Source organism: Stegostoma tigrinum, chromosome 12 (genome assembly GCF_030684315.1).
Source record: "Stegostoma tigrinum isolate sSteTig4 chromosome 12, sSteTig4.hap1, whole genome shotgun sequence".
NCBI classification, from domain to species: Eukaryota; Metazoa; Chordata; class Chondrichthyes; order Orectolobiformes; family Stegostomatidae; genus Stegostoma; species Stegostoma tigrinum.
The window spans coordinates 62,326,272-62,353,655 of record NC_081365.1 but is presented as its reverse complement, the minus strand read 5'-3'; the positions used below and the strand labels follow the sequence as shown (position 1 = coordinate 62,353,655).

Genomic DNA, 27,384 nt, shown 5'->3' with positions numbered 1-27,384 from the left:
TCTTTATACTCTAGTCGCTTTGAAATAAAGGCCAGCAGTTTCATTGCCTTCCATATTACCCTCTAAATCTGAATGTTAGCTTTTTATGGTTCGTGCATGGGGACCCCAGAATCCCTCTGTGCTTCATGCAATTCAGGCTCTGTTGAAAAGTGGAACAGAGAGAATTATGAACATCTTGTGATAACACAGTGTGAAGATGGAGAAACACAGCAGGCCAATCAACTTCAGAGGAGCAGAAAAGTTGACATTTCGGGTCAGGACCCTTCTTCAGTTCTTTAGAAGGTCCTGACCCAAAACATCAACTTTCCTGCTCCTCTGATGCTGCCTGGCCTGCTCTGTTCCTCCGGCTCCACACTGTGTCATCTCTGACTCCAGCATCTGCAGTTCTTGCTGTCTGTATAAAAATCTTGTGAAGAACTTGTGTAAAGATTGAAGGATTAATTCAGTTTGTTTTGTGTGAATTGTAATTAAAATGTAAGGCAATTTGAGTGATAGACCTAATGTATAATGGTTTGGTTCTGTCATCTAACTAATGTTAGATGTTTAGCATATATGAAGTTTGCTAATCTTGTAAGGTTACAAAACTAATCAGCTATGACTGATGTTTTTAAGCCATGAAATAATTGTTAGCTAGAACAGCATTTCGAATATTATGTTTTGAAATTATATCCTGCAATGGGGCTTCACTATTTTGAGTAAGTTAAACTTTCAGAAGAAATGAACTGAGACCTTACCTGAGATTGATAACACTGGGCAGAGCATCCCTTTAGCTGCACACCCATGAACTGCCAGCGATGAATTCGGAGAAGATATTTGTAATGTAAACAAGACAACCTTCTGACCAAAAAGGATTGTTAATATATAGGAGCCGATTTGGGAAAGTTGATGTAGAGGTGGGAGCAATATTAATTTACAATAACTGCAATTTGACAATGTAGTTTCAGCGTTGTCATACCAAATGGCAAGAAGGAGTCACCGTGGGTCAGATCCTTACCCTGATTCTATTAGTTGTTCATAAGTCTCTAGTTTAAGAAATTTGATTACTTGATAACTTTCAAAAAAAGAAGAAAACACCACATCATATCCCCATACAAACATTAGTATATGGTGTAAAAGGAAAAAGTATCCAGTCCAAACAGTAATACAAACAAAATAAATTAGTTGGCCGGGGGAAAGGGGTTTATATTTGGACATCCAAACTTGTTGGGAATGGCATTAAACAGGAAATTAGAGATGCATACAATAAAAGAAGATCTGTAATTATGGGTGACTTCAATCTGTGTATAGATTGAGCAAACCAAATTGTTGTTGGTTCTGCTACGATGCCATAGTTGCGTTCCAGTGCAACATTGCATTATAGACAACTGTGCTAAAGAAATATTGGGACCAGTGGGAAAAGTTGGGGCAGACACCCCAAAAAGCAATCAAAATCACTTGAAAAATCACTCAAAAGCCTATCACAAAGGGTAGCACAGTTTGAATAAATGTTTAATTCATCTCTAATAATGAAATAAAAGTAAATTTAACACTTTACCTTGAAAAAGTGTCAAGCTGACTTGATGGGGGACGAGGTTGTACTGAAAGCACTTCATGACAAAGCCCACAAAACAATCACGTGATGTTGACACATAGTCCCCTGCACACCGATGGAATCATTATAGCCAACACAAGTTCATGTTTTAGAAATACTGTTCCCCTATTCGTCAATCGCGTTACAGCCCATTCACATTTACGGAATACACATTATCGCAGAATTGACCGTATTAACAACACAGTAAAGGAGGAATTCCTGGAGTGTATGCAGGTTGATTTTCTCGACCAATATGTTGAGAAATCATCTGGCGAACAGGCCATCCTAGACTGGATGTTGTGTAATGGGAAAGGAATACTTAGCAGTCTAGTTGTATGAGGTCCCAAAGGACAAATAGTGTACAAAAGTAAGTTTGGAGGGAGCATAAAAACTGACTGAAATATTTCTATAGATGTGTGAAGAGGAAAAGATTGGTGAAGACAAATGGAGGTCCCTTACTGTCAGAAGCAGGGATATTTACAATGGGCAACAGATAAAATGGCTAACCAACGAAATATATACTTTGGTTTTTTTGTTCACTAGGTAGGACACAACATACGAGAAATTTTACAGAATACATTGTCTATTGAGAGAGCATGTAGAAATCAGCATTAGCAGGGAAATAATGTTGGAGAAATTGGTAGGATTGATGACAAATAAATCCTCAGGACCTGATAATCATCAATCCAGAATGCTTAAACAAGTGGCCCTAGAAATAATAGATGCATTGATGGCCACCTTCCAAGCTTCTACAGATTCTGGAACAGCTCCTCCAGATTGAAAGTAGCTAACGTAACCCCCTGCATTTAAGGAGAGATGATGTGGAGGTGTCGGTGTTGGACTGGGTTGGACTAGGTCAGAAATCACACGACACCAGGTTATAGCCCAACACGTTTCTTTGAAATCACAAGCAGTTGGAGCCTCAGTCCTTCAGTGTTAGTGAGAGAGGTAGTGCCAGACACAGAATTTATAAGCAAATGTTCGCACCGTAGATGAGGATGTACTAAACTAACCTAAGATGTTGTCAAATCTTCAATCAGTTTGAAGGTTTTAATTGATTAATATGTATATGTAAATCCCCAAATTCCTTTCAAGTCATGGTCCCCAGAGAACCAAAGGTTTTGTCAAAATAAAGAGATGGCATTTTAGGTCAGTCAGAGCATGTTAGTATGAGGCCTTTCTTAGAATCTGCTTATATTTTAGTTTGGAGGCAGACTGGTTTTATTTCCATATTGGCTGACTGTCTCTGAATTGCGTGCTTCTTGAACAAAATAACATGTATCTGCAACTACCAGTTCACCTCATAGCGGCTGAGGCTGCCCTCATGGGTACTGAACTTGGCTATCAGCCGCTGCGAAGCAGCTCTGCATTGTTGTGTATCCCAAAGTCCGCCTTGTAGCACATTTACCCGAAGATCTGAGGCCGCCCATCCTTGACCGCTAAAGAGTTCCCCCACTGGGAGGCAACATTCCTGCCTGGTAAACGTTGCATATTGTCCTTTCATCCATTGTTGTAGTGTCTGCCTGATTTCGCCGATGTACCATGCATCAGGACATCCTTGCCTGCAGTGTATGAGATAGACAATGTTGGCCGAGTCCCATGAGTATCTGCCATGCACATAGTGGGTGGTGTTCCCACGTGTGATGGTAGTATCCATGTCGATGAACTGATATGTCTTGCAGACGGTACCAAGACAGAGTTGTATAGCGTTGTGGTCAATGTTATCCTGAAGGCTCAGTAGTTTGCTGCAGACAATGATCTGTTGAAGGCTTGGCGGTTGTTTGAAGGTGAGAAGTGGAGGCATGGGGAAGATCTTGGGTGATGCTCATCGTCATCGATAATGTGTTGAAGACCGAGAAGAACACGGTGTAGTTTCTCTGCTCCCAGAAGTACTGTACAACTAAGGGCACCCTTTAGAATGTACCCATGTCTGTCTTCTGAGGACAGTTTTTTGCTGTGGCACATTGGAACTGATGATCAATGAGTTGAGCATCTTATTGTGTTCCTGTGAGGGCATCCTTCAAAATCTTTAGGTGTCCATCCTGTTCCTCCTCATCCAAACAGATCCTGTGTATGCATGGGGCTTGTCTGTAGCAGATGGTTGTTTTAACATGTTTTGGATGGAAGCTAGAGAAATGCGGCATCTTAAGGTTTTTGGTGAGCTTGAGGCACTGAGGTGTCCGTCCTTGATGGAGATGCGCATGTTCAAGAATGATACTGATTCTAAAGAGTAGTCCATGGTCAGTCTGATGGTGGGATGAAACTTGATGTCACTATGTAGTTGTTTCAGTGATTCCTCATCATGAGTCCAAAGGAAGAAAATCAGTGTATCAGCAGTATAGCATTAATCCGAGGGTCTGTGCAGCAAAGAAGCCTCATTCAAACCTCTGATGAAAATATTGGCATGTTGGGGAATTGATCTGGTCCCCATGGCTGTTTTGTATTTCTGGATGAAGAACTGATTGTCGAAGGTGTAAATGTGGTCGAGGATGAAGCGGATGAGTTGTAGGATGGCATCTGGAAATTGGCAATTAGTGTTATTGAGTATTGAGGCTGTTGCAGCGAAGCTGTCATCACGAGGAATGCTGGTGTAGTGTGCTGAAACATCCATTGTGACGAGGAATGTTCCTGGTTTCACTGGTGAGTGGATGCTAAGTTTCTGTGAGAAATCTGCAGTGTCATGACAGAAACTGGGTTTTACGATGCCCTCGACATAGCCAGAGAGGTTCTTACACAGGGACCCATTGCCTGTTACGATGGGACATCCAGGTGTGTTAGTTTTGTGTAAGTTTGGAAGGCATAGAAGTCCCATACACCGGAAAAACATGGGATGAGACTGCGTAAGGTACTCTGAGGGACTGGATCAAAAGTCTTGACAAATCTGTTCAATTGACAGATATGTTCGTTAGTTGCATCAGCAGACAGTTGTCTGTAGTGTTCTGAAAACTTGTGTTTACAAATTAACCTGTTGGACTATAATCTGATGTTGTGTGATTTCTGACTTTAAGAAGAGAGGTAGAGAGATAACTGGGAATTATAGACCAGCCAGTCTGAGATCAGTAGTGGGAAAAATGCTAGAGTCCATTAGAAAAGATTTAATAGCAGATAACCTGGAAAGCAGTCACAGGATCAGGATTGGACAGAGTCAGCAGAGATTTGCTAAAAGGAAAATCATACTTAACAAATCTATTGGAGGTTTTTGAGGAGTATCTGAGATTAGAGCAAATGGGACTAAGGGTAGTGTACTGAAATGAATAGAAATCTGGTTGGCAAATGGGAGTCAAAGAGCAAGAATACATTGCCTACCAGTGGGCATTGACTAGTGGGGTGCCACAGCGATCAATGCTTGGATCCCAGCTATTCACAGTTTATATTAATGAATTCGATGAAGCAGCGAAATGTAAAACCTCTAAATTTGCAGATGACAGAACTCTGGTTGGGAGGGTGAGCTGTGAAGAGGAGGCAGAGATTGTAATTTGGGCAGGCTTAGTGAATAGGCAAATGCACAGCAGATGCAGTATAATGTGATTCAATGTGAGGTTATCTAGTTGGGAACAAAAACCTTTGGGAGCAAATGACCATAAATTGAGAGAGGGGAATATGCAATGCCACCTGGATGTCCTCATAAGCAGGTCACTGAAGGGAAGCATGCAGCTCCAGCAGGCAGTCAAGAAGACAAATGATATATTGTCTTTCACAGTAAGAGGATTTCAGTACTGGAGCAGCGATGTCTTCCTGCATTCATCCAGGGCCTTGGTGAAACCATACCTGGAATATTGTGTACAGTTTTTGTCTCCTTAGCTGAGAAAAAAAAAATGTTTTTGCCAGGGGCAAATACAGAGAAAGTTTACCAAATTGATTCCTGGAATGGCAGGATTGACATATGAGGAGATGTTAAATCGGTTCGAATTATATTCATCGGAGTTCACAGGAATGAGCAGGATCTCATAGCAGCCTATAAAATTCTAACAGGAATAGACAGGGATGCAGGAGCGATGTTTCAAAGGATGTGGGAGTCTAAAACCAGAAGTCACAATCTGAAGATATGGGGTAAACCATTTAGGAATGAGATGGAGAGAAATCTCTTCATCTCAAGAATGATGAGCCTGTGGGATTTACCCCTACAGAAACCAGTCAAAGCCAAAACATTGAATGATTTTAACATGGAGTTGGATGTAGTGCTTGGACCTAAAAGACATTAAAGGACATAAGGGGAAAATAGGAACAGGATATTGAGTTGGATGATTAGTCATGGTCACAATGAATGGTGGAGCAAGCTCAGAGACCTGCTCCTATTTTCTATGTTTCCAAACAAAGTAGAATAACATAGCAGTTTAAAATTCCTAAGAGTCCTTGTGCTAGTAGGTTTTAACCCAAAACCTCTATGGTTTAACTGATGTCCTATGTCCTGTGCAGTAGAAAAATTGTAGAATTGTTTGAGTTGGTGTTTCTCCAGTTCGCTTCACTTAGCCTTATCTTTCAAAAAGGTGAACGGAAGTGGATAGAGAGAGAGTTTTATAGTTCGGCTGTTACAAAATAATTTCTTCATGCCTCTGTTGTGCTTAAAAAGCAGGCACGTGAAATATGGTTCGTTTCTATTGTCCATGTGTATGTTCACTTTTCTTCTAGGCTGGCAGGTGACCTCTATCTATATTATGCGATAAAGATCTGAGTTTAAATGCCTTCGTATGTCAGGGTTAATTTCAGCTCAAATGACTTCATATTGATCGTTTCAGGAGCTGGTACAAACTGTGGTCAGGAGTTCTCTATTGCCATCTTATGTCAGCAATCCATCCTTTTAACAAAGACATTTTAGTCCAGGAAAGGTCCTGTGTATTAAGAATCAAATGATCGAATTCAAGAATTGATTGCTTTTATCTCTGTTCTAATGTCTCACAACCCCAGGAAAGACAACAACCAATGTTTCTCCTTTGATCTTAACATTGCTTGTTCCATTACAGAGACAGGATGAAAGAACCCAAGGACTATATTCAGACATTTTTAACAAATTTGTTTTCTTAGAGCTAATTGGATGGTAATTTGATGTTTGCCTGTGTGGGATGTCTGCACCTACATTCTCCACTTCCCTCTTATTGAAATTTGCATCAATTTGTTTGGACTGGTTGAGTTTAAAACTCTATTTTATTCCTTAGATCCCATCTTGCTGATATGCCTTTAGTGGTCTCCACCATTATTGTCTGTTCTGTAGTATGTTCCATACCATTTCTGTTTGGTTTGGGAATGGATTTCACTTAACTTGTTACACTTCCTCCAGAACACCACTGCAAAGAGGTAGGCATTCAGTTTCTGCTGTATTCTTCTCTGACTCTTCCATTACTTAAGACTTTACTTTCACCTTTCATGTCTGAGAACTTTCTGGACAGACCCAAAATGTACCATTAAGTTATCCGATAATCAGGTCTCTAACTCTGTCTTTTCGTACTGTCTCATCATCCTGTGGTTTTATCGCTTCCTTTTATAGCTATTGGCCTATCTCTTTCGCATTTAATTCCCTTGGGTTCTGACATGATCCTTTCTAACACCACAGGCTGGACTCAATCCCTCTTTAATTCAAGAAACCCTTCATGAGCCGCCCCAAACCTCACATGCTTTCCTTCCTCCAGACGTCTGTCTGTTCCCAGCTCCTCATCCACATCCTGCTGTCTTTTGCCAGCATTTCCAGTCTCCCTCCATTGCCATTTTGTATTTGCAGGGTATATCTTGCAGCTAGAAAAGTCATTCTCAGTAAGCCATGCATCCCTGTCAATGCCACACTTGACACTACCTCCACTGTCACCCCTGTGGAAACACTTGGAGTGGCTTCTCCATCTGGATATCTCATTTTAATGTCAGGCTCAGTTCTGTTTACTCTGTTTGCCTTCTCTACTTTCTCCAACCTCTCGCTAGGGTAATTTGTCTCATTGACTCTTTTTCTCCCTGTTATCTGTGAAAGGTTCTGGACCCTAGCCTCTATCCGTAGTTGTCAATAAGAAAGGCTGCCTTTCTGAGCCCCTCTGCCCTATGTCCCTTGAAATTGATTTAGAAATGGAACAAAGTGGAGAATGACGTCAGAAGGTTATTAAAAGGAGAAATCAATTTCAAGTGCCCAAAGCCAAAATGGTCAAAAGGGACCCACCCAAGCTGTTCATATTCTAGGTACATTTGGTCAGTCCATTTATTAGAATACAGATTTATTTTTTGTCTATATGCCCCTGACACCCCTCTGCAATAGTCCCATTTGCTGCCTGTTCGTCAAAGAGTCATACAGCACGAAAACTTTGGTCTAACGAGACCATGTCAAACATAATCTTAAACTTCCTAAACTAAACCAGTCCCAACTGCCTGCTCCTGGACCATATCCATCTAAGCCTTTCCTATCCATGTACTTATCAAAATGTCTTTTAGATGTTGTAATTGTACCCACATCCACCACTTCCTCAGGAAGCTCATTCTACACTCGAACTACCCTCTGTGTAAAAAAATTGCCCCTCGTGTACTTTTTAAAATCTCTCTCCTCTCACCATAAAATTGTGTCTCCTAGTCTTGAATTCCCCCATACGAGGGAAAAGACACCGTCCATTAACTCTATATGTACCTCCTCAGTGACACTCCCCTTTATTGAAGAGTGGATAAACTTAACCAGCTTTCTCTGTCAGCCTGCTCTGCAACAAAAGTGTCTACCAGTGCACTGGCCACTTTATCTGCAGTGCCAATCTTGCACAGAGATAAAGCACACACTCACCACTTCCCCATTAACCTTAGGAGTTTAATGGATGATTTGATTACTTTAGCCATTAAGTCTGACTTAGATATGGTCCCTTCACTGGAGCTGCCTTAATTGGAATTCTTCTTTGTGTGTTTGAGTTGCTTCGATTTAAACTCTCTTTCCTTTACTGAAAAGTTGTCTTTTCCTTCTGTTTCTGCCTGTCACTCTCTCTTTGTCATTCTCGTTACTGGAATGCTCTGCCCTGCTTTTTCATTTAGAATTCTGGTTCTGATCTTAGTTCTTCCGTTGTTGATTTATCTCTTTCGCTGTCCTTCCTTTCCACCCTTCAGATAGTGGCTGTCGTGGCCTTTCAATTGTTGCAATGCCCATGCCTCTAATTCTTTGAACGTTATCTCATACTGTTTAATGAAAATATTAGCAGCAAATATGATGTTATAGCTTAAGCCAATGTTGGCACTGGGCAAGTCAGACCCAGAGTGATACCTGGGTTGTTAAATCCTTCCTTTTGTTTTGCTGTGGAAGAAAGTCAGCGAACACATTCACAAAGACTGACAGAGTACTTTTAATGTAAAGAATAAATTGTTTATCAAACCAGAAGAAAACATGATTTATATAACACCCAGCAAAAGAAAGGTTGAAAAGGTATTATTGCACACATCAGATTGAACTTAACTTTACCTTTTTTCATCCCAACAATATCCTGACAATAAACTTAGATTTCCAGTGAAGAGTCACCACGATCTTCACACTGCTCAGGCTCAGGGCTGCACAGTTGCATTTAGTTACCTTTTGGCAAATTTCTGTGCAATTAAAAAAAATTCCCTTTATCTGTGCCTCTTCCTGAGATACCTGATGCAAACTGCAAGCTAAGCTGTTTAATTTCAGAGCAAACCTCTTTGACATCTCTAAACTCAGCTGTCCATCTGCCCCACCTCCAATCTGTGGTACACTCACACCTGCACTACTGATGTTCCGGATTGTTCTGCTTTTCTCTGTGTATTTGGTCTCTTGTTGCAGGGCAACAGTTCTTTTTCTAAATACACTGAATTGTTAACCACTCAGGTTTACTATTTGAGGTGTAAAACATTGTAAAATGCATGTAAACAAAACAAATATCCAGGTCCATCTCACCACAGTAAACTCTTGCATAAGACTCTAAAAATGAGAGATTTTATCAACCCATTCTTAATGCACAAGTTATTAATTCAACTTATAGTTAAACATAATTCTTAACAGTAGACTCACATGAGGTCCTTAAACAATTATTCTTTTTCATTAGTTTTTGAAGGAACAATTTATTTTCCCCACTGTTTGAATTCTTTCATTTGCCGACCATGAATCTTCAATTTAATTATGGTCTCCTCTTTTTAAACTTTTCAGTTAGATGGAGCAAAGATTGTATTTAATTTTTATCATGCAGGCATATCACACTTCAATTAAAACATAATTCATTAGTTCTAAATTTTTTAAAAATCTATGCAATGTTTTCTTGAGTGAAATAAAGAACTTTATTACACAGTAGCCCCAAGTAAAATAATAAATCAAAACACCAAAAACATGCATAAACACAGAAAATTTAAAAAGTGGAGCTTGCCCAGCACAGAAAAGGCAATAAAATAATATGGTGGTTTAAGATTTTTTCATAATCTTGAGGTGATAGGTTTTAACCTAAAGCCATATTTGTTTAATTGATAGATAATAAAATGTGAGGCTGGATGAACACAGCAGGCCAAGCAGCATCTCAGGAGCACAAAAGCTGACGTTTCGGGCCTAGACCCTTCATCAGAGAGCTTTTGTGCTCCTGAGATGCTGCTTGGCCTGCTGTGTTCATCCAGCCTCACATTTTATTATCTTGGAATTCTCCAGCATCTGCAGTTCCCATTATCTTTGTTTAATTGATGTTTTGTATCCTTGCATGTAGCAACATTGGCAGATATCTTTGAGTTCTCAGTGAGTGGATGTTTCTCTAGCTTGCTTTCTCATTGAGCATTGACTTTTGAGAAGCTGTAAAGGAGACAGGAGAGAGTATTCCACTATTGCTGTTATAGATTTATTTTGTCCTCTCTATGCGCACCAAAAAGCAGATGCTTGAAATATAGTTCATTTATGTATTCCCATGTGATTTTATTGTTTTTACAAGCTAGACAATTAAAACAGGATTTCCATTCCCAGTGTGTGAACTTCATTGAGAAAGATATAAATAAAACTGGAGATATAGATCTGAGTTTCAGTGCCTTTTTATACCTATGTTAATTGCAACCCCGACTGGTTCTTTTTTGTTGATAGTTTTATGAGCTGGCTTGATCTGCACAGGTGATTGCTATGTCCTTCTTTCATTAGTCTAAAAGACCCTGAAAGGTCCGTGGTATTAAAAGTCAAATGATGGATATCAAAAATTGACAGCCCAGTTCTCCATGATTGTAATAAATGCAAAAGGAAAAGGAAATAAATAATTGTGAATATATGCCTTAATATTGAACATGACTATTGTCTGTGGTTTTGGACACCTCATGGCTGATGTTGACTGTTCTTTGTTCTGTTTTGCAATATAAGCATATGGCTGATAAAGGTAAACTCAGCATGATTTGATGCAGTATCTCAAAGTAGACAACTAGGATCTCCAACCAAACTATTTGTGGGCATTTTTTGAAAGAGATGAATCAGGCTGCAGCATGATTTTCGTGCACTGTGCCACAGGTACAGCGTGTGCTGAACCCACTGGTACTCAGAGTTGAATGACCTAAAGTTTCCATACTGCTGATCCACTTATCTCCTTAAAATTCTATATTCCCAAGGAACTGCCTCCTCTCTATCTCTGCCAGTGACATGGGATGGCCTTTGCACTGGAACGAACAGATTTTCATGCCTCCGCAGTCAATAAGTTGCCTGTAATGTGTGAACCCACAAATGATGGTATGAAATTACCGGGATGTGATGGCTACAACTGCTGGGCAGGTGCAGGTGCAGGTGTGATAAGGTTTTGTGATGTGTTATTATCTTTTGTGATTCTGAAGTGGAAGAAAATAGATTTTAGTTGCTGGTTCTATGGAAGTGATTTTGTTAAGAAGTCCGATAGTAACTTTTGAACAATAAGTTGTAACATCATTTCCAAAAAAGTATGGGACTTCAGTGACTCAATCAGATGCCTGAGCAGTTAATTGCTGAATAGCTAAAAGTCGAACTGTTATGATTACAGAAATTGTGAAATACTTTGAAAGCCATATGAACGATTTGCTTGAATATTGCATTGATAATATCATCTGTCACTCATAGCAAATCCGACAAAAGCTTGCCAAATTCACACTGTGCCTTTAAATATGATAAAGGTGAGAATTCAAAAGTCCCTGTCAAAGATGCCTTGATACTCCATAGCCTATCCTATAATGTTCTCATCGATTGGCTAAGCACTGAATAGATCAAGGTATGGTACTTATCAACCAGTACCAACCAAACCTCTTAAAAGTTAAAGCTAGTATATTCAATAGGTGAGGTTTTCTTTTTAATTCGTGATCACTGATGTTTACTGATTTTCTGGCCCTGTAAATCTTATCTTTAAAAAATAAGGAGTTTCTTTCTTTCAGAATCTAAGCAATGTTGAAGATTGAAAGCTTAGTTTTATTGCTTTCTGTCTGTTTTCTTTATCCTCCTTCTTAACCTGGTTTGACTACTCCAATCTCTATTTTCCTTCCTGTACACGATTTAAAAGCAATATATGTATGGACTTTCTTTTCATTATTTTTCTTTTAGTATGGGGAAAAGATTAGGGTATGTGTCATTGCTTCATTGGTGCCAGATAAACTTCAGTTTATTGCCCAGTGATAGGTAATGTAGGGGTAGCACGGTGACTCAGTGGTTAGCACGGCTGTCTCACAGTGCCAGGGACCTGCGTTTGATTCTAGCCCCGAGTGACTGTCAGTACAGAGTTTACACATGTGGGCCTCCTCTAGGTGTCCCAGTTTCCTCCATATTCGCAAAGATGTACAGGTGAGGTGGATTGACCATGGGAAATGTAGGGTCATAGGGATCGTATAGAGGAGTGGATCTGGATAGAATGCTCTTCAGAGGGTTGATGTGGATGGGATGGGCTGAATGGCCTGCTTCCACGCTGTAGAGGCTCTGTGATCCTGGGCCACTCCCTGCTCATGCTGTGTTGGTTTCTTTGTGAACTTCCTGCCTTGAAGGAACACTACACAATGAAATTTTCACCCACTTGGCCCAGTGGAGATCCTTGGATTTTTTTGGCGAAGACCCAGACTTCTTCTTTCCTGCTCCACACAGTCGCATCCCTTGGAAATGGTGCCACATTGGATTAAGCATCAGATAAGAGGAAGGCTGCTTAGAAACTCGACAGACTGCTCAGTGTAGTGAGTGGTATACACTGGTTTTCCTTTTTCTGAAGGACAGAGAATTGCCAGCGTTTTCACTGCACTGAATCTCTAACAAGGAGATGTCAAATGAGAATTGTTCCTTGAAAATCAAAGGAGGAAGTCAGAAGGTTTTTCTTCGGAAGGGGAAATTATTTTGCTGAAATTTCAACAGTTACAAGGAATTTAAGAAAATATTTGAAATGGAAGAATCATGGACTTTGTAAAATAGGAGGGAAGTTGGATAAGTTCCTGTTTGAAGACCCAGGACCAGCAATAATGGCATCCTGCAGTATTTAATCAAGCGTGATATATTATCAACATTTTTTTCATGCTTTGTACTTAGAAACCTTCAAGTAATACATTGAAAAACTTTCTGACAGTTTTCTTTCTAAGTATTGCCAAATGCTAGGAAGAAATATAAGAGGAAGAAATGCCTTTATGATTTCTGGGTCTTTCGTCATGGTGCTCTTTTCATGCAAGAATACATAAATCGTACACTCAAAATAACTCAGCAACTTCATCCCAAGAGATTATAGAAATGGTACCGTTCTGTTCATGTTTTGCCTCTGTTACACATTACTTTACACCTGATCACTGTGGGTAAATCACATCTTTAAAGAGAATTTTTAAAATGCCTGCTTTTCTCAATCATTAATGGTCCAAAGGTGAAATTGCATTGATAAATTGAATGGTCCAAAGCTGTGTCCTACTGTGGTTTCCCAATTACTGTGAAGAATGGAATTATGGCAGTGCCTGTACAGATGACAACAACAAATGCTGGAGATCGCAATGGATCAGACAGCATCCATGGAGAGAGAACAAGTTAACGTTTCAAGTCTTGACTGCTCGTTATCGTTATTATATGATAATTATCAGTATCATTATTCTTGAGTGCCGTTGGAGTTGCACTCGTCCAGGCAAGTGGGGAGAATTCCATCATGCTCCAGAATTTCTTTTCTCTATCATAGACAGGCTTTGTGGAGACAAGAGGTGAGATCCTCCTTTTGTAGCCACAGTATTTATGTGACTAATCCAGTTCAGTTTCTGGTGTTGTTGATGGGGGAATTTCATGACAGTAATGTCAGTTAATGTCAGAGGGTGTGATGGTTAGATTCTCACTTTTTAGAAATGATCATTGCCTGTCTTGTGTGATATGAAGGTGCCTTGCCCCTTCTCTTCCTAATCTCCAATTCGCTGCATTTGCACACAGCCTGCTTGCATATAAGAGGAATCACAAATGGCGCTGAGTTTGGTGAGAGATTGTTAGGAGTGTATTTGTGTTCTAACAGTGTTGCAACACTGGCTCAAGGAGGTGGCTGAACATTGCCTTCTCAAATGCAATTTGAGCGGATCAATAAATGCTGGCCTACAAATATGTGATTTTCAAGTGCTTTGACAACAAATTAAAAAAGAAAATGATGGATTTCTAACTCCAGGATTCATATCCTTAATAGAGAAATGGTCTATGTTATACTAGTATGTTCTGCCCTGTAAAATGAGATGTATTCAAGCTAACCTCTTTGGTGGACATGATAAATCCAATTACACCATTTCAAAGAACTACAGAAGAGACCTCCCAGCTGTCTAGATCAATATTTATATAATCCCTAGTGATTATATTTGTACTTAGAAACCTTCAAGTAATACATTGAAAAACTTTCTGACGGTTTTCTTTCTAAGTATTGCCAAATGCTAGGAAGAAATTTCCATTGACTGAAGCTTTGCAATTTGGTGAGACCTAGTGGATGGCTCGCAGGTAGTTTTGTCACATATGCCCTCCTCTCTTGATCACAGTATTGGAAAATCAATATGGAAGAAAATGTGAGGCTGGGAGACAAAGGACTGCAGGTGCTGGAAGCCAGAGTCAGTAGATGTGAAGCTGGAAAAGCACAGCAGGCCAGACAGCATCCAAGGAGCAGGAAAATCAACGTTTCAGGTTGAAACCCTTCTTCAGGAAGGCTGGTTGGTTGCTTCTCCCATAGTCGTTTTCGCAGAACCTTACAGCACAGACAGGGACTGTTTAATAGAGCATTCACACATAATTTCAGTTTCTTGCCTTTTGTTTTGTAACTCTGTATGTTCAACATCTTTAAGTATTTGTCCAACATCCATTTAAAATTATTTCTGAAATCATCTTCCAGGTCTTACCTTCCAAATCCTGATAACAATGAATGAAAAAATATCTGAACTACTCTGTAGGTCGTTTGCCAATGAATTTATCCTCTGATTTTTGATTCATTCACCAGAAAGTTTTTTTTAAATTTATTTCTGTGAAAACTCATTACATTGAAAAATCCCAATTAAGTCACCACCTACTCTTCTCTGTTTCAAGGAAAACAGTCCTAACTTTATCAATTCAGCCTTAAAATTGAAGACCCTTTTCTTTGCTTGCAAAAATCACTAAGCAAATTTCCTCTTCATCTTTTAACTCTTTTCTGAATTGTTCGCAGTACTGTAGGTGTACATTTTTGTAGTCTTCTTGATTGGGACCACACAGTTAGGGCTGTTATTTCCCCACAATAGATTTTATCAAAACTGTTAATGGAATTAAGGGTCCCTCCCTTCAGCTATTACCTTTTCATTTGCTCAGTATACAGATTGTGCATAATTGTGCACATTATGCCACTACTTTTACAAACTTCATTAGTATATGTGCAGAAGATTGCGTGCTGAAGAAATTAATCCATATTTTCCCCAACCGGAAACCATGGATGAAACCATGGCATGACCCACTCCCTGCTGATGTTCGGGTCTGGGGTGTACATTTGTGGCAAGGATTACATGACATAATGGGCTACAAAGCAAAGTCAACAGAATTGCACGCAACAGTATAGCCCTCCCAATGAGCTCAATGCACTGACTTTGAACAGAAGGTCGGTGAAGCAATGTCACCTGTCCCAACAGCCTTAGATGCACCTGTACCCACATGTTAGATCAGCCTTCTTGAGATGCCACCCACGGAATGTGACTGGTCCAGAAGGAGTCCTCATCCATACACTCAGATCCTGTGTGGACCAGCTGGTGAGACTATATACAGGCATCTTTAGCCTCCCCTTACTGTGATCTGAAGTCCCCACCTGCTTCAAGAAGACCGCCATCATCCTGGTGCCAAAGAAAAGTCATGCAGTGTGCCTCAATGACTGCTGGCTGCTGGGTGAGAGAGGCTCTGGCCTTTGTAAATATGAAGTGTTTTGAGACATTAGTCATGGCTCACATCAACTTCAGCCAACCAAACTGCCTTGATCCTTTGCAGTTCTCCTACCGGCATTACAGGCCTACAGCATATGCATCTCCTTGGCCCAGCACTCATCCCTGGAACAGCTAGATAACAAGGATGCCTACATCAGGCTCCTATTTATTGGCTACATTTCTCCTTTGAACTCCATAATGCCAAACAATCTCATCTCTAAACTCGGAGACCTAGGTCTCGTTTCTCCCCTCTGTAACTGGATTCCTGACTTCCTGACCACAATCAGTAAGGATAAGTGAAAAAACCTCCTCCACCATAATCATTAACATTGTGCCACTCTACTCTACTATACTCCTTATACACTCACGACTGTAGGGCCAAATTCCACTGCAAATCCGTTTGCAAGCTGGCTGACAATACCACCACTTTAGGTCAGATCTCAAACAACAACAAGACAAAATGCAGAAAAGAAATTGAGTGCTTATAGTGGCATGGTGCAAAGACAACAATATCTCCATCAACGTCAACAAAACCAAGGAGCAAGTCATGGACTTGAGGAAGCTAAGTGGACAACACGCTCCTGCCTGCATCAGTGGTGCTGAGGTGGAGATGGTCGAGAGTGTCAAATTCCTGGGAGTGATGATCACCAACAATCTGTCCTGGTTCACTCATATTGACACGGTGATCAAGAAAGCACAACAACATCTCTACTTCCTTTGGAGCTAAGCAAATTTGGTGTGTCCACAAGGACTCTCACCAATTTTTATGGACGCACCATAGAAAACATCCTATCTCACACAGTGTGGAGCTGGAGGAGAACAGCATCAGAGGAGCAGGAAAGTTGAAGTTTTTCTGAGAAAGGTTCTTGACCCAAAACGTTAGCTTTCCTGCACCTCTGATGCTGCCTGGCCTGCTGTGTTCCTCCAGCTCTACACTGTGGCATCTCTGACTCCAGCATCGGCAGTCCTTACTATCTCCGAGCCTATCTGACAGCTGCTTTTCCCAAGATGGCAAGAAGCAACACAGTTGTGAACACAGTTAGCCCATCACTCAAGCCAGCCTTCCATCCAATGATTACAGCTACACTTCCAGCTGCCTCCGGAAAGCAAGTAACGCATTCAAAGATCCCTGCCACCCCAGTTAGACTCTCTTCCACCCTCTTCCATTGGGAAGAAGACATAAAAGTTTTAAATACACGTACGAAGAGATTCAAGAACTGCTTCTTCCCCACTGTTATCAGACTTTTGAATGGACCTCTTGAATGTTAATTCTGATCTGTCTCCCTGCACCTTTTCTGCTGTAACACTGTATTCCGCACTCTGTTCTCCTATCCTGACACACTTTGCATGATGCCATCTGTCATTTAGGGTGCAAAACACCATAATAGTTCACTGTATCTCAGCATATATGACAACAATAAATCAGTTGATGAATCAATCAATCTCTTCTTCAATTCCTTTTCTTTTCTTTTAAGTCTCTTTCAATGTCTGCTATGGTGCCGTGACCACAGGCATATTGATGATGAAACAAGTAAATACACAACAAGCACTTCATGCAGTGCAATCATATTGCTCAGAAGAAACCTAATTGACAGCTAAAATATCATCCACTTATTAGATATTTGCCTCCTGGACTTTTCTCAATAAAATTTAAGTGGATAAGAAAAGACAGCCACATGGAAGAATGCTCAAATTGTTACGGAGCACTACTGTCTAGATTCAACTACAGCACACAATAGTACATTGGCCAATTGTTTATACTTGGTTCAGAATTGTATCAGTGGTGTGCTTTCCCAATGGCAGAACAAGCAATGTGCACAACTTCCCTCTCTCAATTTTGTCTCTTTGCCACACAAAATTCCTGTGAAATGTTAAAGTACCAGAGACGTGCACAGAAACCTCATGCGATTGTGTGGCAGGGGAAACATTTCAGTAGCAGATCTCACTGTTAGCTGGTGATGCTGCACCATGGATTGGCCATCAGCTGGGCTCCAAACTGACATCTATCTCCTGCCCAACTCGGTTGACATTAACATAAGATTTACTGAGAGCACAATGGTGGCGTAGTTGCTTCAAATTTAAATGTCATTTGTGAATTGTGTTAGTTTCTGTTTATTCCACTATGTATCATCTCAGAAAGCTAGACATGGGTTTTTCCATTCACTTTTTATTGAATACCTATGTTGGTGTCTGATGCTGCTCTTACTAAGTCAAAACTTACAGGCTCAACCTGCCCTCTCTTCAATGCATTGCAAGGGAGATTGCCTGAGATCTCTCTGTGGGGATATTTGAACTGCTTTAGGAGCATGGACACATAAGTAGCACATTTAGCCAACCCTGCCATTCTAGATATGGATGATCATCTCCTCAATGCCATTTTCATACCTTGTTTACATATGCATTAGAAACATATTATTTTCTATCTTGAACATGATCGGTGATTGATCTTCCACAGTCCTCTGGGATAGAGAATTCCAAAGGTTCAATATCCATTGAATGAAAAAACATAACCGTTCATCTCAGTTTTAAATGACCTATCCCTCATCCTGAAGTTGTGGCCTTTGGTTCTAGAATCATCAGTTAGGAGAACTATCCTATCTGCATCCACCCTGTCATGTCTGAGAGAATTATGCAAGCTTCAAAGAAATCACCTCTCTCTTCAAATCCCTACAGAATACAGACACCCAGCTTCATCAATATTTACTCATAAGACAATCCCAACATTTTAGGGATCAATCTGGTGAATCTCTGTTGCACTTGCTTTTTAGCAATTATATTATTCCTTAGAAAAGAACACCAGTACTGTACATACGTGGTTTATACTGCCACAGCGTCTAGTGCATGCATCTAGTTTGAAGAATGAGCAGTGTACCAGATAGGTCAACATATTGGTAAGGAAAAGATTGCTTCACAGTACTCCTGGAAGCTAACGTGTTGGAAGTAGATCTTTATGATCAACCATAGGGAAGTTATCGTGACCATGTTGTCATTGATACAGTGAATAAATATACGGTGTACCTTGTTAAGCCTTAGCACTTTCAACCTTTTTTTAAATTGCTCCCAAAAATGGAGGTCACATTTAATAGCAAAATTGCAACTGATTGACAGGTTGGCTTCTGTTTCTGAGATGGATGGGACATAGTTTCAAATCTGTGAGGGCTTGGTTGGAAGGATCCTAAGTATAAATAAACTGGACCAATCTTTGGTTCTTATCAGACATGATTGATGAGAGGAAGACTGCTTATGATTGATAGAAAACAGCACAAAATTGGTACAATCATTCAGAAGCCATGGAATGATTGGTGTGGGAATTGAAAAGTCCACATTCGTGCAGTGAAAGATATTATTCTGAAGTTGAGTATTGGCAGATTGTAATAATACAGAAAGGAGAATTTTCCTTTGGAGCACTTGTTCTAAGAGTGGTGGTTTTATAGTGAGCAGAAATAGGAAAATGTTCCAGCACTAATAGTACATGCCTTGAATGGAATGTCAATTCACAAAAGAAGAAAAATGTTCTTTAGTATATTGAGTTACTCGTGAATTTAATCTGATAGTGTTTTGTTGTGTTTGGAACTGATGCAGCATAAAACTTTATTTATCTCTTTGGCATCATCTCTACAAAGCACAAAGCAAGAGTTTTTATTTCAGATATAACAGACTGGCTCTCATCCCTCATAATATTCTCAAATGTTATGTTCATTACCCAAGCACATAGTTTTCTTGGCATGGCTGTTTTGTACAGAAAGCTACCATGATAAATGGTTCCTGGTACCATTGATGAGTTGTTTCCATTCTGAATTTATTCCCACTTTTGTCTGGTCTATGGTTCTAACTTTTTTTACATTAGCCAAAACACAAGTATTGTTGCCTAAATTATTATTTGAAATAGTATCACTTGTTTTGGACCCTATTTAAGTTATTCAGTAGCAAAATATTCGTATAAGCCAACTGACAGGCTACCATGACACATTTAAAATGCACAATCTTTACTTCCTATGTGCTTAGTTACTTAATGTGTCAGTGAGTGAAGCTTGTATTATTGCAGGTAAGACTGTGTTTATAAGAACATAGGAACTAGGAGCTTAACAGGTATTCTTTCAGTAACTTGAGCACCACAATACTTAAAACAGCTGTGATGCCAGATCAGGAATATGCCAGTCCAGTAAACACCAACATTCAAATACAAGATATTGTGTGCTCCCCGATCCAAAGTTGTGCCTTTATAAATGGCAGCTTTCATGTGTGGGTGATTCAGTAATAACCAGGGTGTTTGGTTTCACCATTTCTCAAAATAATTGAATGTTTTAAGGTAGAGAAAGACTTTCATATTAAAGGGATAGTATAGAGTGGAATTGGTGCTTGGTATTCGGTTTAGATTTCTTTTTATCCATCCCTGGGATGTGAGCATAACATTTATTGCAATCCATGATTTCCCACAATAAGCTAGTAGTGAGCTACCTTCTATAACTTCCACAGTTAATGGGTATGGCTACACCCACAGTGCTGTTATGAAGGGAAATCCAGGATTTTCATCCAATGAAGTTATGTAGATCCAAGTCAGGATGGTGAAAATGAAGAACTAGTGAGGGTCAAGGTGATATGTGACTTGGGCAATAATTTGCAGCGGATCTGGTTTTCCTGGGCTGTCTCTGTTTGTATTTTACTCACAGGATTGTCGGGGGTTTCTGGTTAGGCCAAGGGTTATTGCACATCCCGAGATGGCCTTGGTCCTGGTTTTGGAAGGTGCAGTCTTGGCAGGTTATGTCAGTGTCTGGTCTAAGTGACACAGTGCAACCAAGGGAGTGAATCTTTAAGGTGATGGATGGGTGATATCACAAGTGAGCTGCTCTGCCTGGAAGGAGTTGTCTTCTTGATTATTTTTGGAGCAGCATCCTCCCAGGCATGTGAAGAATTTGACAGAATAGACTGAGAGGAAAAGAAGAAAAACCAATCACCAAGCTCTTACTTACCTTCTTTCTAGTGATGTTAGGCTTTGACTATTTTGGAGTCTGGCTGGTTGACTCTGTAATCATTTAAATCACTATTCTCCCACTCTCTCCTCCCACCTTCCACCGACCTCCCTATTCTCCCAGTCTCTCCTCCCACCTTCCACCGACCTCCCTATTCTCCCACTCTCTCCTTCCACCTTCCACTGACCTCCCTATTCTCCCACTCTCTCCTCCCACCTTCCACCGACCTCCCTATTCTCCCACTCTCTCCTCCCACCTTCCACCGACCTCCCTATTCTCCCACTCTCTCCTCCCACCTTCCACCGACCTCCCTATTCTCCCACTCTCTCCTCCCACCTTCCACCGACCTCCCTATTCTCCCACTCTCTCCTCCCACCTTCCACCGACCTCCCTATTCTCCCACTCTCACCTCCCACCTTCCACCGACCTCCCTATTCTCCCACTCTCTCCTCCCACCTTCCACCGACCTCCCTGTTCTCCCACTCTCTCCTCCCATCAATCTCATGTAAACTCACTCTCACTTCCCACCAGCCTCACTGTGCACTCAGTCTTGAGTGTGTTTTTTTTCTCCCCCCATTGGTCTTGCTTATGCTGGTTTATTATGCTCTTGCAGCTTGATCTTCTGGAATATTTTGTGAGACAGTGTGATGCCATTTTTAAATAATACCTCAGAAAAATGTGATATATCTGATGTCACAGATGCACATTTGCTGTTGTGAGTATGTGGATACATAAGCAATATGCTTAGTTTCCAGCTTCTTAACTGTTAACAGTGCATATTCCAGATGGGAACCACATATGATGGAGAAACTACCTTCTCACATGGGAAATGTGTCACAGAATCTTACAGTTGTGATTATTATCGAATTAGAAAGATGTCAGTCTATGCTGATTTTTTGAACGTTATTGTTAGTACTTCCCATGTGTCATTTAGAGTAATCTATCATGGCACTAATATATTTTTTGCTTTCAGTTTGGTAGACTTTCTTATCCTTTGTATCTTCTTATTTTTGCTGTTGGGTTCTAGGTAGGATGGCAGTTGAAAAACTTAGTAAATGCACTTCGGGAAGATCCCAATGGGGTCATCTTAACCTTAAAGAAACGTCCTCAGAGCATGCTTACATCTGCACCTGCTTTGCTAAAGAACATGAGATGGAAACCTCTTGCACTGCAGGTAAGTTAAACTTCATTGTACAATTTAAATTAACAATCTTCTTTAAATTAACAATCTAATATGTTTATGATAAATGTATATTGTTGATTGTGTTGGGGAATAGTTTCAAATCAGTGTTGAAATCAGAAACTTACTTTGTTAGAAGTAGTCAGCATTAGCAATTTTAGCCAATTTTTTTTTAGATTTTAGTTTTAAACTTATTGTCACTCTGTCTTGTTGTCCTGTATTACCTTGATAGAAACCCCGCCATACGCACTTTGGTTTCTCTGAGTGATCTGTAAAAGTTTCCCTTATTGTGGTAAAATAAAAATACTCAGCGTGTCATGCCTGTAAGATACAATTATTGCTCATTTTACAAAAGTTGTTGTTTTACTGAGTGCAGCCACCCTTGAATTATCCAATGGAAGGTCCTGAAGTAATTAGGGGAAAGAGTCCTTTTGCTTGTGATCAGGATTAATCTCTTTGTTTATCTGCCTTACCCGTGCACCTTCAATTCCCACTGTCTCCACTTACCTGTGGCTCCAAACCAAGTCCGTACCAGTGTCTCCCACTGGCCAAGAACTGAGAATATGTGAGTGTCAACAAGAAATGTTAATGTTATGACTGAAATGAAGCTTATTATTATCTATATGGGTGATCATCTCCAAAGATTCTGATAGCTTTCATTTTCTGTCATCTGATCACATATTTTATGTTTCCTCTGCGTACCCTAAGGATAACAAAAACTAATCTGTAATTGAATGGGAAGTTTGTTTTGGAACTGCAGAACCCAGACCATATGTGTTTTATTCATGCCTAGATAACAGAAATGTCGTGTCACAAGTATACTTCACATTTAAGGAAAAACTTGTGAACTTGCTGAGTAATGAAGATGCATTCTCTGAAGCATCCATAGTGCGCTAATTCAGTACCATTGTTGATGAACCAAAGCTGTTGGCATTCCAGAGCAGCTTTAGTTTTTCTATTGGGTTGCCAATGCAGACCAACTGGTTTTCCCAGCCGTAGTTAACTCTGGCATTCTGAAGGCAGATTATGATTGAGTATATCTGCAGTTTGAAATCTCCTTAGTATGGAGGAATGCCATTAACAAATCTAATATACTCAATATGCAATTGAGTGAATAAATTGAATACCATAATCAAATCTCTAAAGTTCTTTCAGAAATGTATTGTTCATGTGAAGAGTGACATTAGAGAGGATGAGCCATTGAATGAGGCAATGTCCATTTTTGATACTAGAACATAAGTGGAACTGCACTGTTGATAGGAACTAAAAGCAATGTGTGGAGTTCATTTGCTGTCCCACAGCAACGTCAGTTTAAGTGTTCTCAGAACAGACCCATGATTGTGCTTCTAACTGATTAAAATGTATTACTTGCTGGATTCTCTTTTGCTGAGGAAACTAGTGATTTTGGCTTCATTGCTGATCAGCGTTTGTACACTGTGGCAAACCCTTGCTGCCAAGAGATTGCTGTCTGGATTGTGGAAAGTTTGCAAATGTTTAGTTCTCTTGAAATAAATATCCTAACAAAAATACAAGTCTTTGGATTCATTGAAGGCACAGTAATTGATTCTCATTTGTCTTTAAGCAAAGCAGCAGGGAAATATCTGGAGACACTTCTAATAAATCAAGTTTCATGCAAGCTACAAATTCAGGACAAAGTTAGGCCCTTCAAGCCTGCTCCACCATGCAATAATCTCAAAATTTTATGTGATCAGTTTCAAATTTCTCACATCTAATCTGAATAGTCTTTTGATTGCATTGCCCAGTAATAACTTATCCACCTCTGTTTTTAAAATATGCCATGACACTGCCAACACTGGCTTCTGAGGAAGAGAGTTTCGCAGTCACACAGTCTTCTGTAAGAAAATAATTCTCTTCAAGAAGGAAATCCCTTAATTTGAAAACAGTGTAGCTCTAGTTCTGGATTCCTTCGTGGAGAAATCATCCTTTCCTAGTCCGCCTTGTCCAGAACTTTCAGAATTTTATACACTTCAGTAAAATCATCCTTCCATCTTCCATTCTCCAGAGGAAACACGTATAACCTGTACTCATAAGGCACTCCACTCATTGCTAGCATTAATCTCAAAAACATTCTTTAAATTCAATCCAACACATTTAGATCCTTCCTTAAGTAAGGAGACCAAAACAGCATGCGGTGTATGGTTTTGATCTCACAAGTGCCCTGTATAACTGAACCTAACGTCCTTACTTTTATATTCAGTTCCTCTCATCATAATGGATAGCATTCCAGCAATCTTACTAAATATTTGCTGTACCTGCAATCTAATATCTTGTGACTGATACACTAAAACATCTAAATCCCTTTGCACCTCGCAATTCAACGGTTATTCTCTATTTCTCAACTTCACGATCTACTTTATTATTCTTCCTGTCAAAGTGAACAATTTCACACTTTCCCATATTTTGCTCCATCTGCAGAATTAAGCCCAATCACTCAACCTGTCTATATCTGTTCTTTCGTCTACTTCTTTCATAACTATCTGAGTGTCCTGCGCTTTGAATTAGCATGCTTTCATTTAAGTCATTATATCTTTGTAAAAAGCTGAGTCCCCAGCATAGACCTCTATGGAACTCTAGTATCATTCATGCCCATTGAAAAAAATCCATTTAAGCACGCTGTCTGTTTTCTGCCAGCTAGTCAATTTGCTATCCATGTCTGTATGTTACCTCCCCACCTTCTACTTGCACCTTGAAGTCCAAAATCAGAATATCAGTGATCTTCCCCGTGGCCACAGCACATGTTGCTCCTTCAAGGAAATCCAGTAAATTGGTTGAACATGAAGTCCTTTTCTCGAAACCATGCTGACTCTTCTCAGTAACCTTATGTTTTTCCTAAGTGCCCAGCTATAATCTCCTGAATGACTGATTCTAACACCTTCCTATTTACAGTGTGCCAAGCCAACTGACCTAAACATTTTTTGCCTCTTTCTCTTCTTAAATCGAGGTGTTATATTTGTTTCTTTCTAATGGAACCTTTCCCAGATGTAGTGAATTGTGATAAATTAACACCAACGCATCTACTCTATAACATGGTGTGGTGTGATTTCTGACCTTGTCCATGCCAGTCCAACACTGGCACCTCCTCTAAGATGCACAGATGAGTTCATCAAGACTTGGAGATCTGTCAGCTCACAGCTCCATCAGCTTGCCAGGAACTGCTTCTCCGGTGATCATAATTTCACCAAGTTCCTCTCCTCCTTCTGTCTCCTAATTTACAACCATTACCGGAATGTCTTTTGTATCCTCAAGAGCAAAGAAGAGGCAAAATGTTTGTTCACTTCACCTTCCATTTCCTTATTAACTATTATTAACCCCATTCTCATTCTCCAGATGACTAACTCTGTCTTATTTCATCCTTGCCTTTTTCAGATACCTTCAGAAACACTTGCTATCCACTCTATCTTTTTCTGGCTAGCTTTCTCTCATACTCCAATTTCTTCCTCCTCATGAACCTTTCCATTATATTCAGACCAATATAACCTTCGCCTGACCTGCCACCCATATTTGCACATTCATATGCTTTTTCCTTAAGTCTGATGTTTTCCGTAACTTCAATAACGTTGTGGATGGTGGGTCCTCCCCTTAGATTTTTTTGTTGTAGTCAGAATGTACCTATTTTGAGTATTCTGAAATATTCCTTCAATGTCTGCCAATTGCTCTTCTATTTATCTAACTCCTAGCTGAGAACCCAGTTTACTTCAGCTAACTCAGCTTTTATGCCCACATAGTTGCCCTTCTTAAGTTTTGAAAAAGACTGGTCCAACCTTCTCCATTTCAAGCTGCATGTAAACTTCAATGATATTGTGATTTCTACTGCCTAGAGGTGCTGATGAATGAAGGTCATGAATGAATCCTGTCTCATTATATAATACCACATCTAATATAACCAGCTGCCTGGTGGTTTCCAGAATGAACTGCTCTAAGAAATTACCTAAGAACCATTCTGTGAAGTCAACATCCAGGGTACCATTGTCAGTCTGATTTTTCCAGTTTATATATAGACCAAAATTTCCCATGATTATTGCTCTATCTCAAGCACCCAAAATTTCTTCTTGTATACATTGTTCCACATTGTTGTTACTATCAGATGGCCTGTAGACTACAGCTACCATTGATTTCTATACCTTACTATTCCTAGTCTTTGCCCAAACCAATTCTGTATTCTGATCTCCTGAAATAAGGTCATCTCTAAACTCTGCATCCATGCCATCCCTAATTAGAAGTGCTACGCTTCCATCTTTGTCCACTTTCCTTTCCTTCTTGACTGTCACATATCCCTCAATATTCAGGACCTAATCATTATTAACCTGCGGCTGTGTTTCCATAATGGCCATCAGATCACATTTATATGCGCTGCCAATTTGTCTACCTTGTATGAATGCTACAAATATTCTGTTCCAGAGCTTTTCTAGATTTTAGTCCTCCCTGTTGGTGTATTGTTAGGTTTGTTCTCTCTGCCTTTCCTCTCTGGCTCTCTTGCAATCATCTCAATCCCTTGATTTGCTACGTCCCTCACCACCCAAGTTTTTTTTAGTTTGAATATTTCTTCCTAATTATGTGGCTTGCTAGAACACCAGTCATAGCATGATTCAGATGTAGACAATTCCAAAGGCACAGATCCCCCTTTTCGCTAGTACTGGCACTAGTGTCCCTAGAAATGGAACCCAATTCTCCCACACCAGTCTTTGAGCCATACATTTATTTTTCTGATCCAGTTTGTCCATTGAAAATTTGTACAGGGCTCAGGTAATAATCCAGCAATTATTACATGTAAGGTTCTGCTTTTAAATTTAGTAAAACTTCTCACACGCACTCTTAGTTTTACCTGTGTCATTAGCATCACTTAGTGAGTCTCAACTGCTGGATCCTCCCTCTCCCCCTGTGAATTTTCTCCAGCCCAAACCCTGGCACCTGTCAGACAATACATTTGGACTCACACTGTTTACTGCAGACAACAGTGTCAATCCCCTTCACTCTACTCTTCCGCCCCTACCACTACTGTCATTCTTTCTCTCACCCAAAAACATCGAAAGCACCTCATGCCTGTTGAACAAGTGCAAAGGTTGCTCCTTCCCTCTGGGTCCCTTTACCTGTCTCACTTGCAGTCTCACCTTTTAGCATAGGGTCTCTCATTTGGTCATTGGCCAGGATAGGGGATTATGACCTCCTGGAATGAGCTATTTAGGTAAGTTACCAGATGTCAACAAAGTACAGGCGTACCTAGTTTTCAGTGGCTGGTCAATAAATGCTATTTGAATAGGAATTTAAAATCTTTCTTTCTTCCATGCAAACAATGCAAATTTACTTGAAGAGTAAAGCTAATATCAGGGTGTTTTAACCTGAGTTGTCCGGTGGAATCTGAC

The 27,384-nt window shown here is 40.1% G+C and overlaps 1 protein-coding gene across 7 annotated transcripts in view; it reads left to right on the top strand.

Annotated features, from left to right (window-relative positions):
- Nucleotides 1-27,384, top strand: part of cnksr2a (connector enhancer of kinase suppressor of Ras 2a) — a 473,904-nt gene that overhangs the window by 228,101 nt on the left and 218,419 nt on the right. For all 7 annotated transcript variants that reach the window (XM_048541088.2, XM_048541090.2, XM_048541087.2 and 4 more), the window contains one exon: nucleotides 21,851-21,997. In XM_048541088.2, coding sequence (XP_048397045.2) covers nucleotides 21,851-21,997 — 147 coding nt within the window. The remainder of the gene's footprint in view (nucleotides 1-21,850; nucleotides 21,998-27,384) is intronic.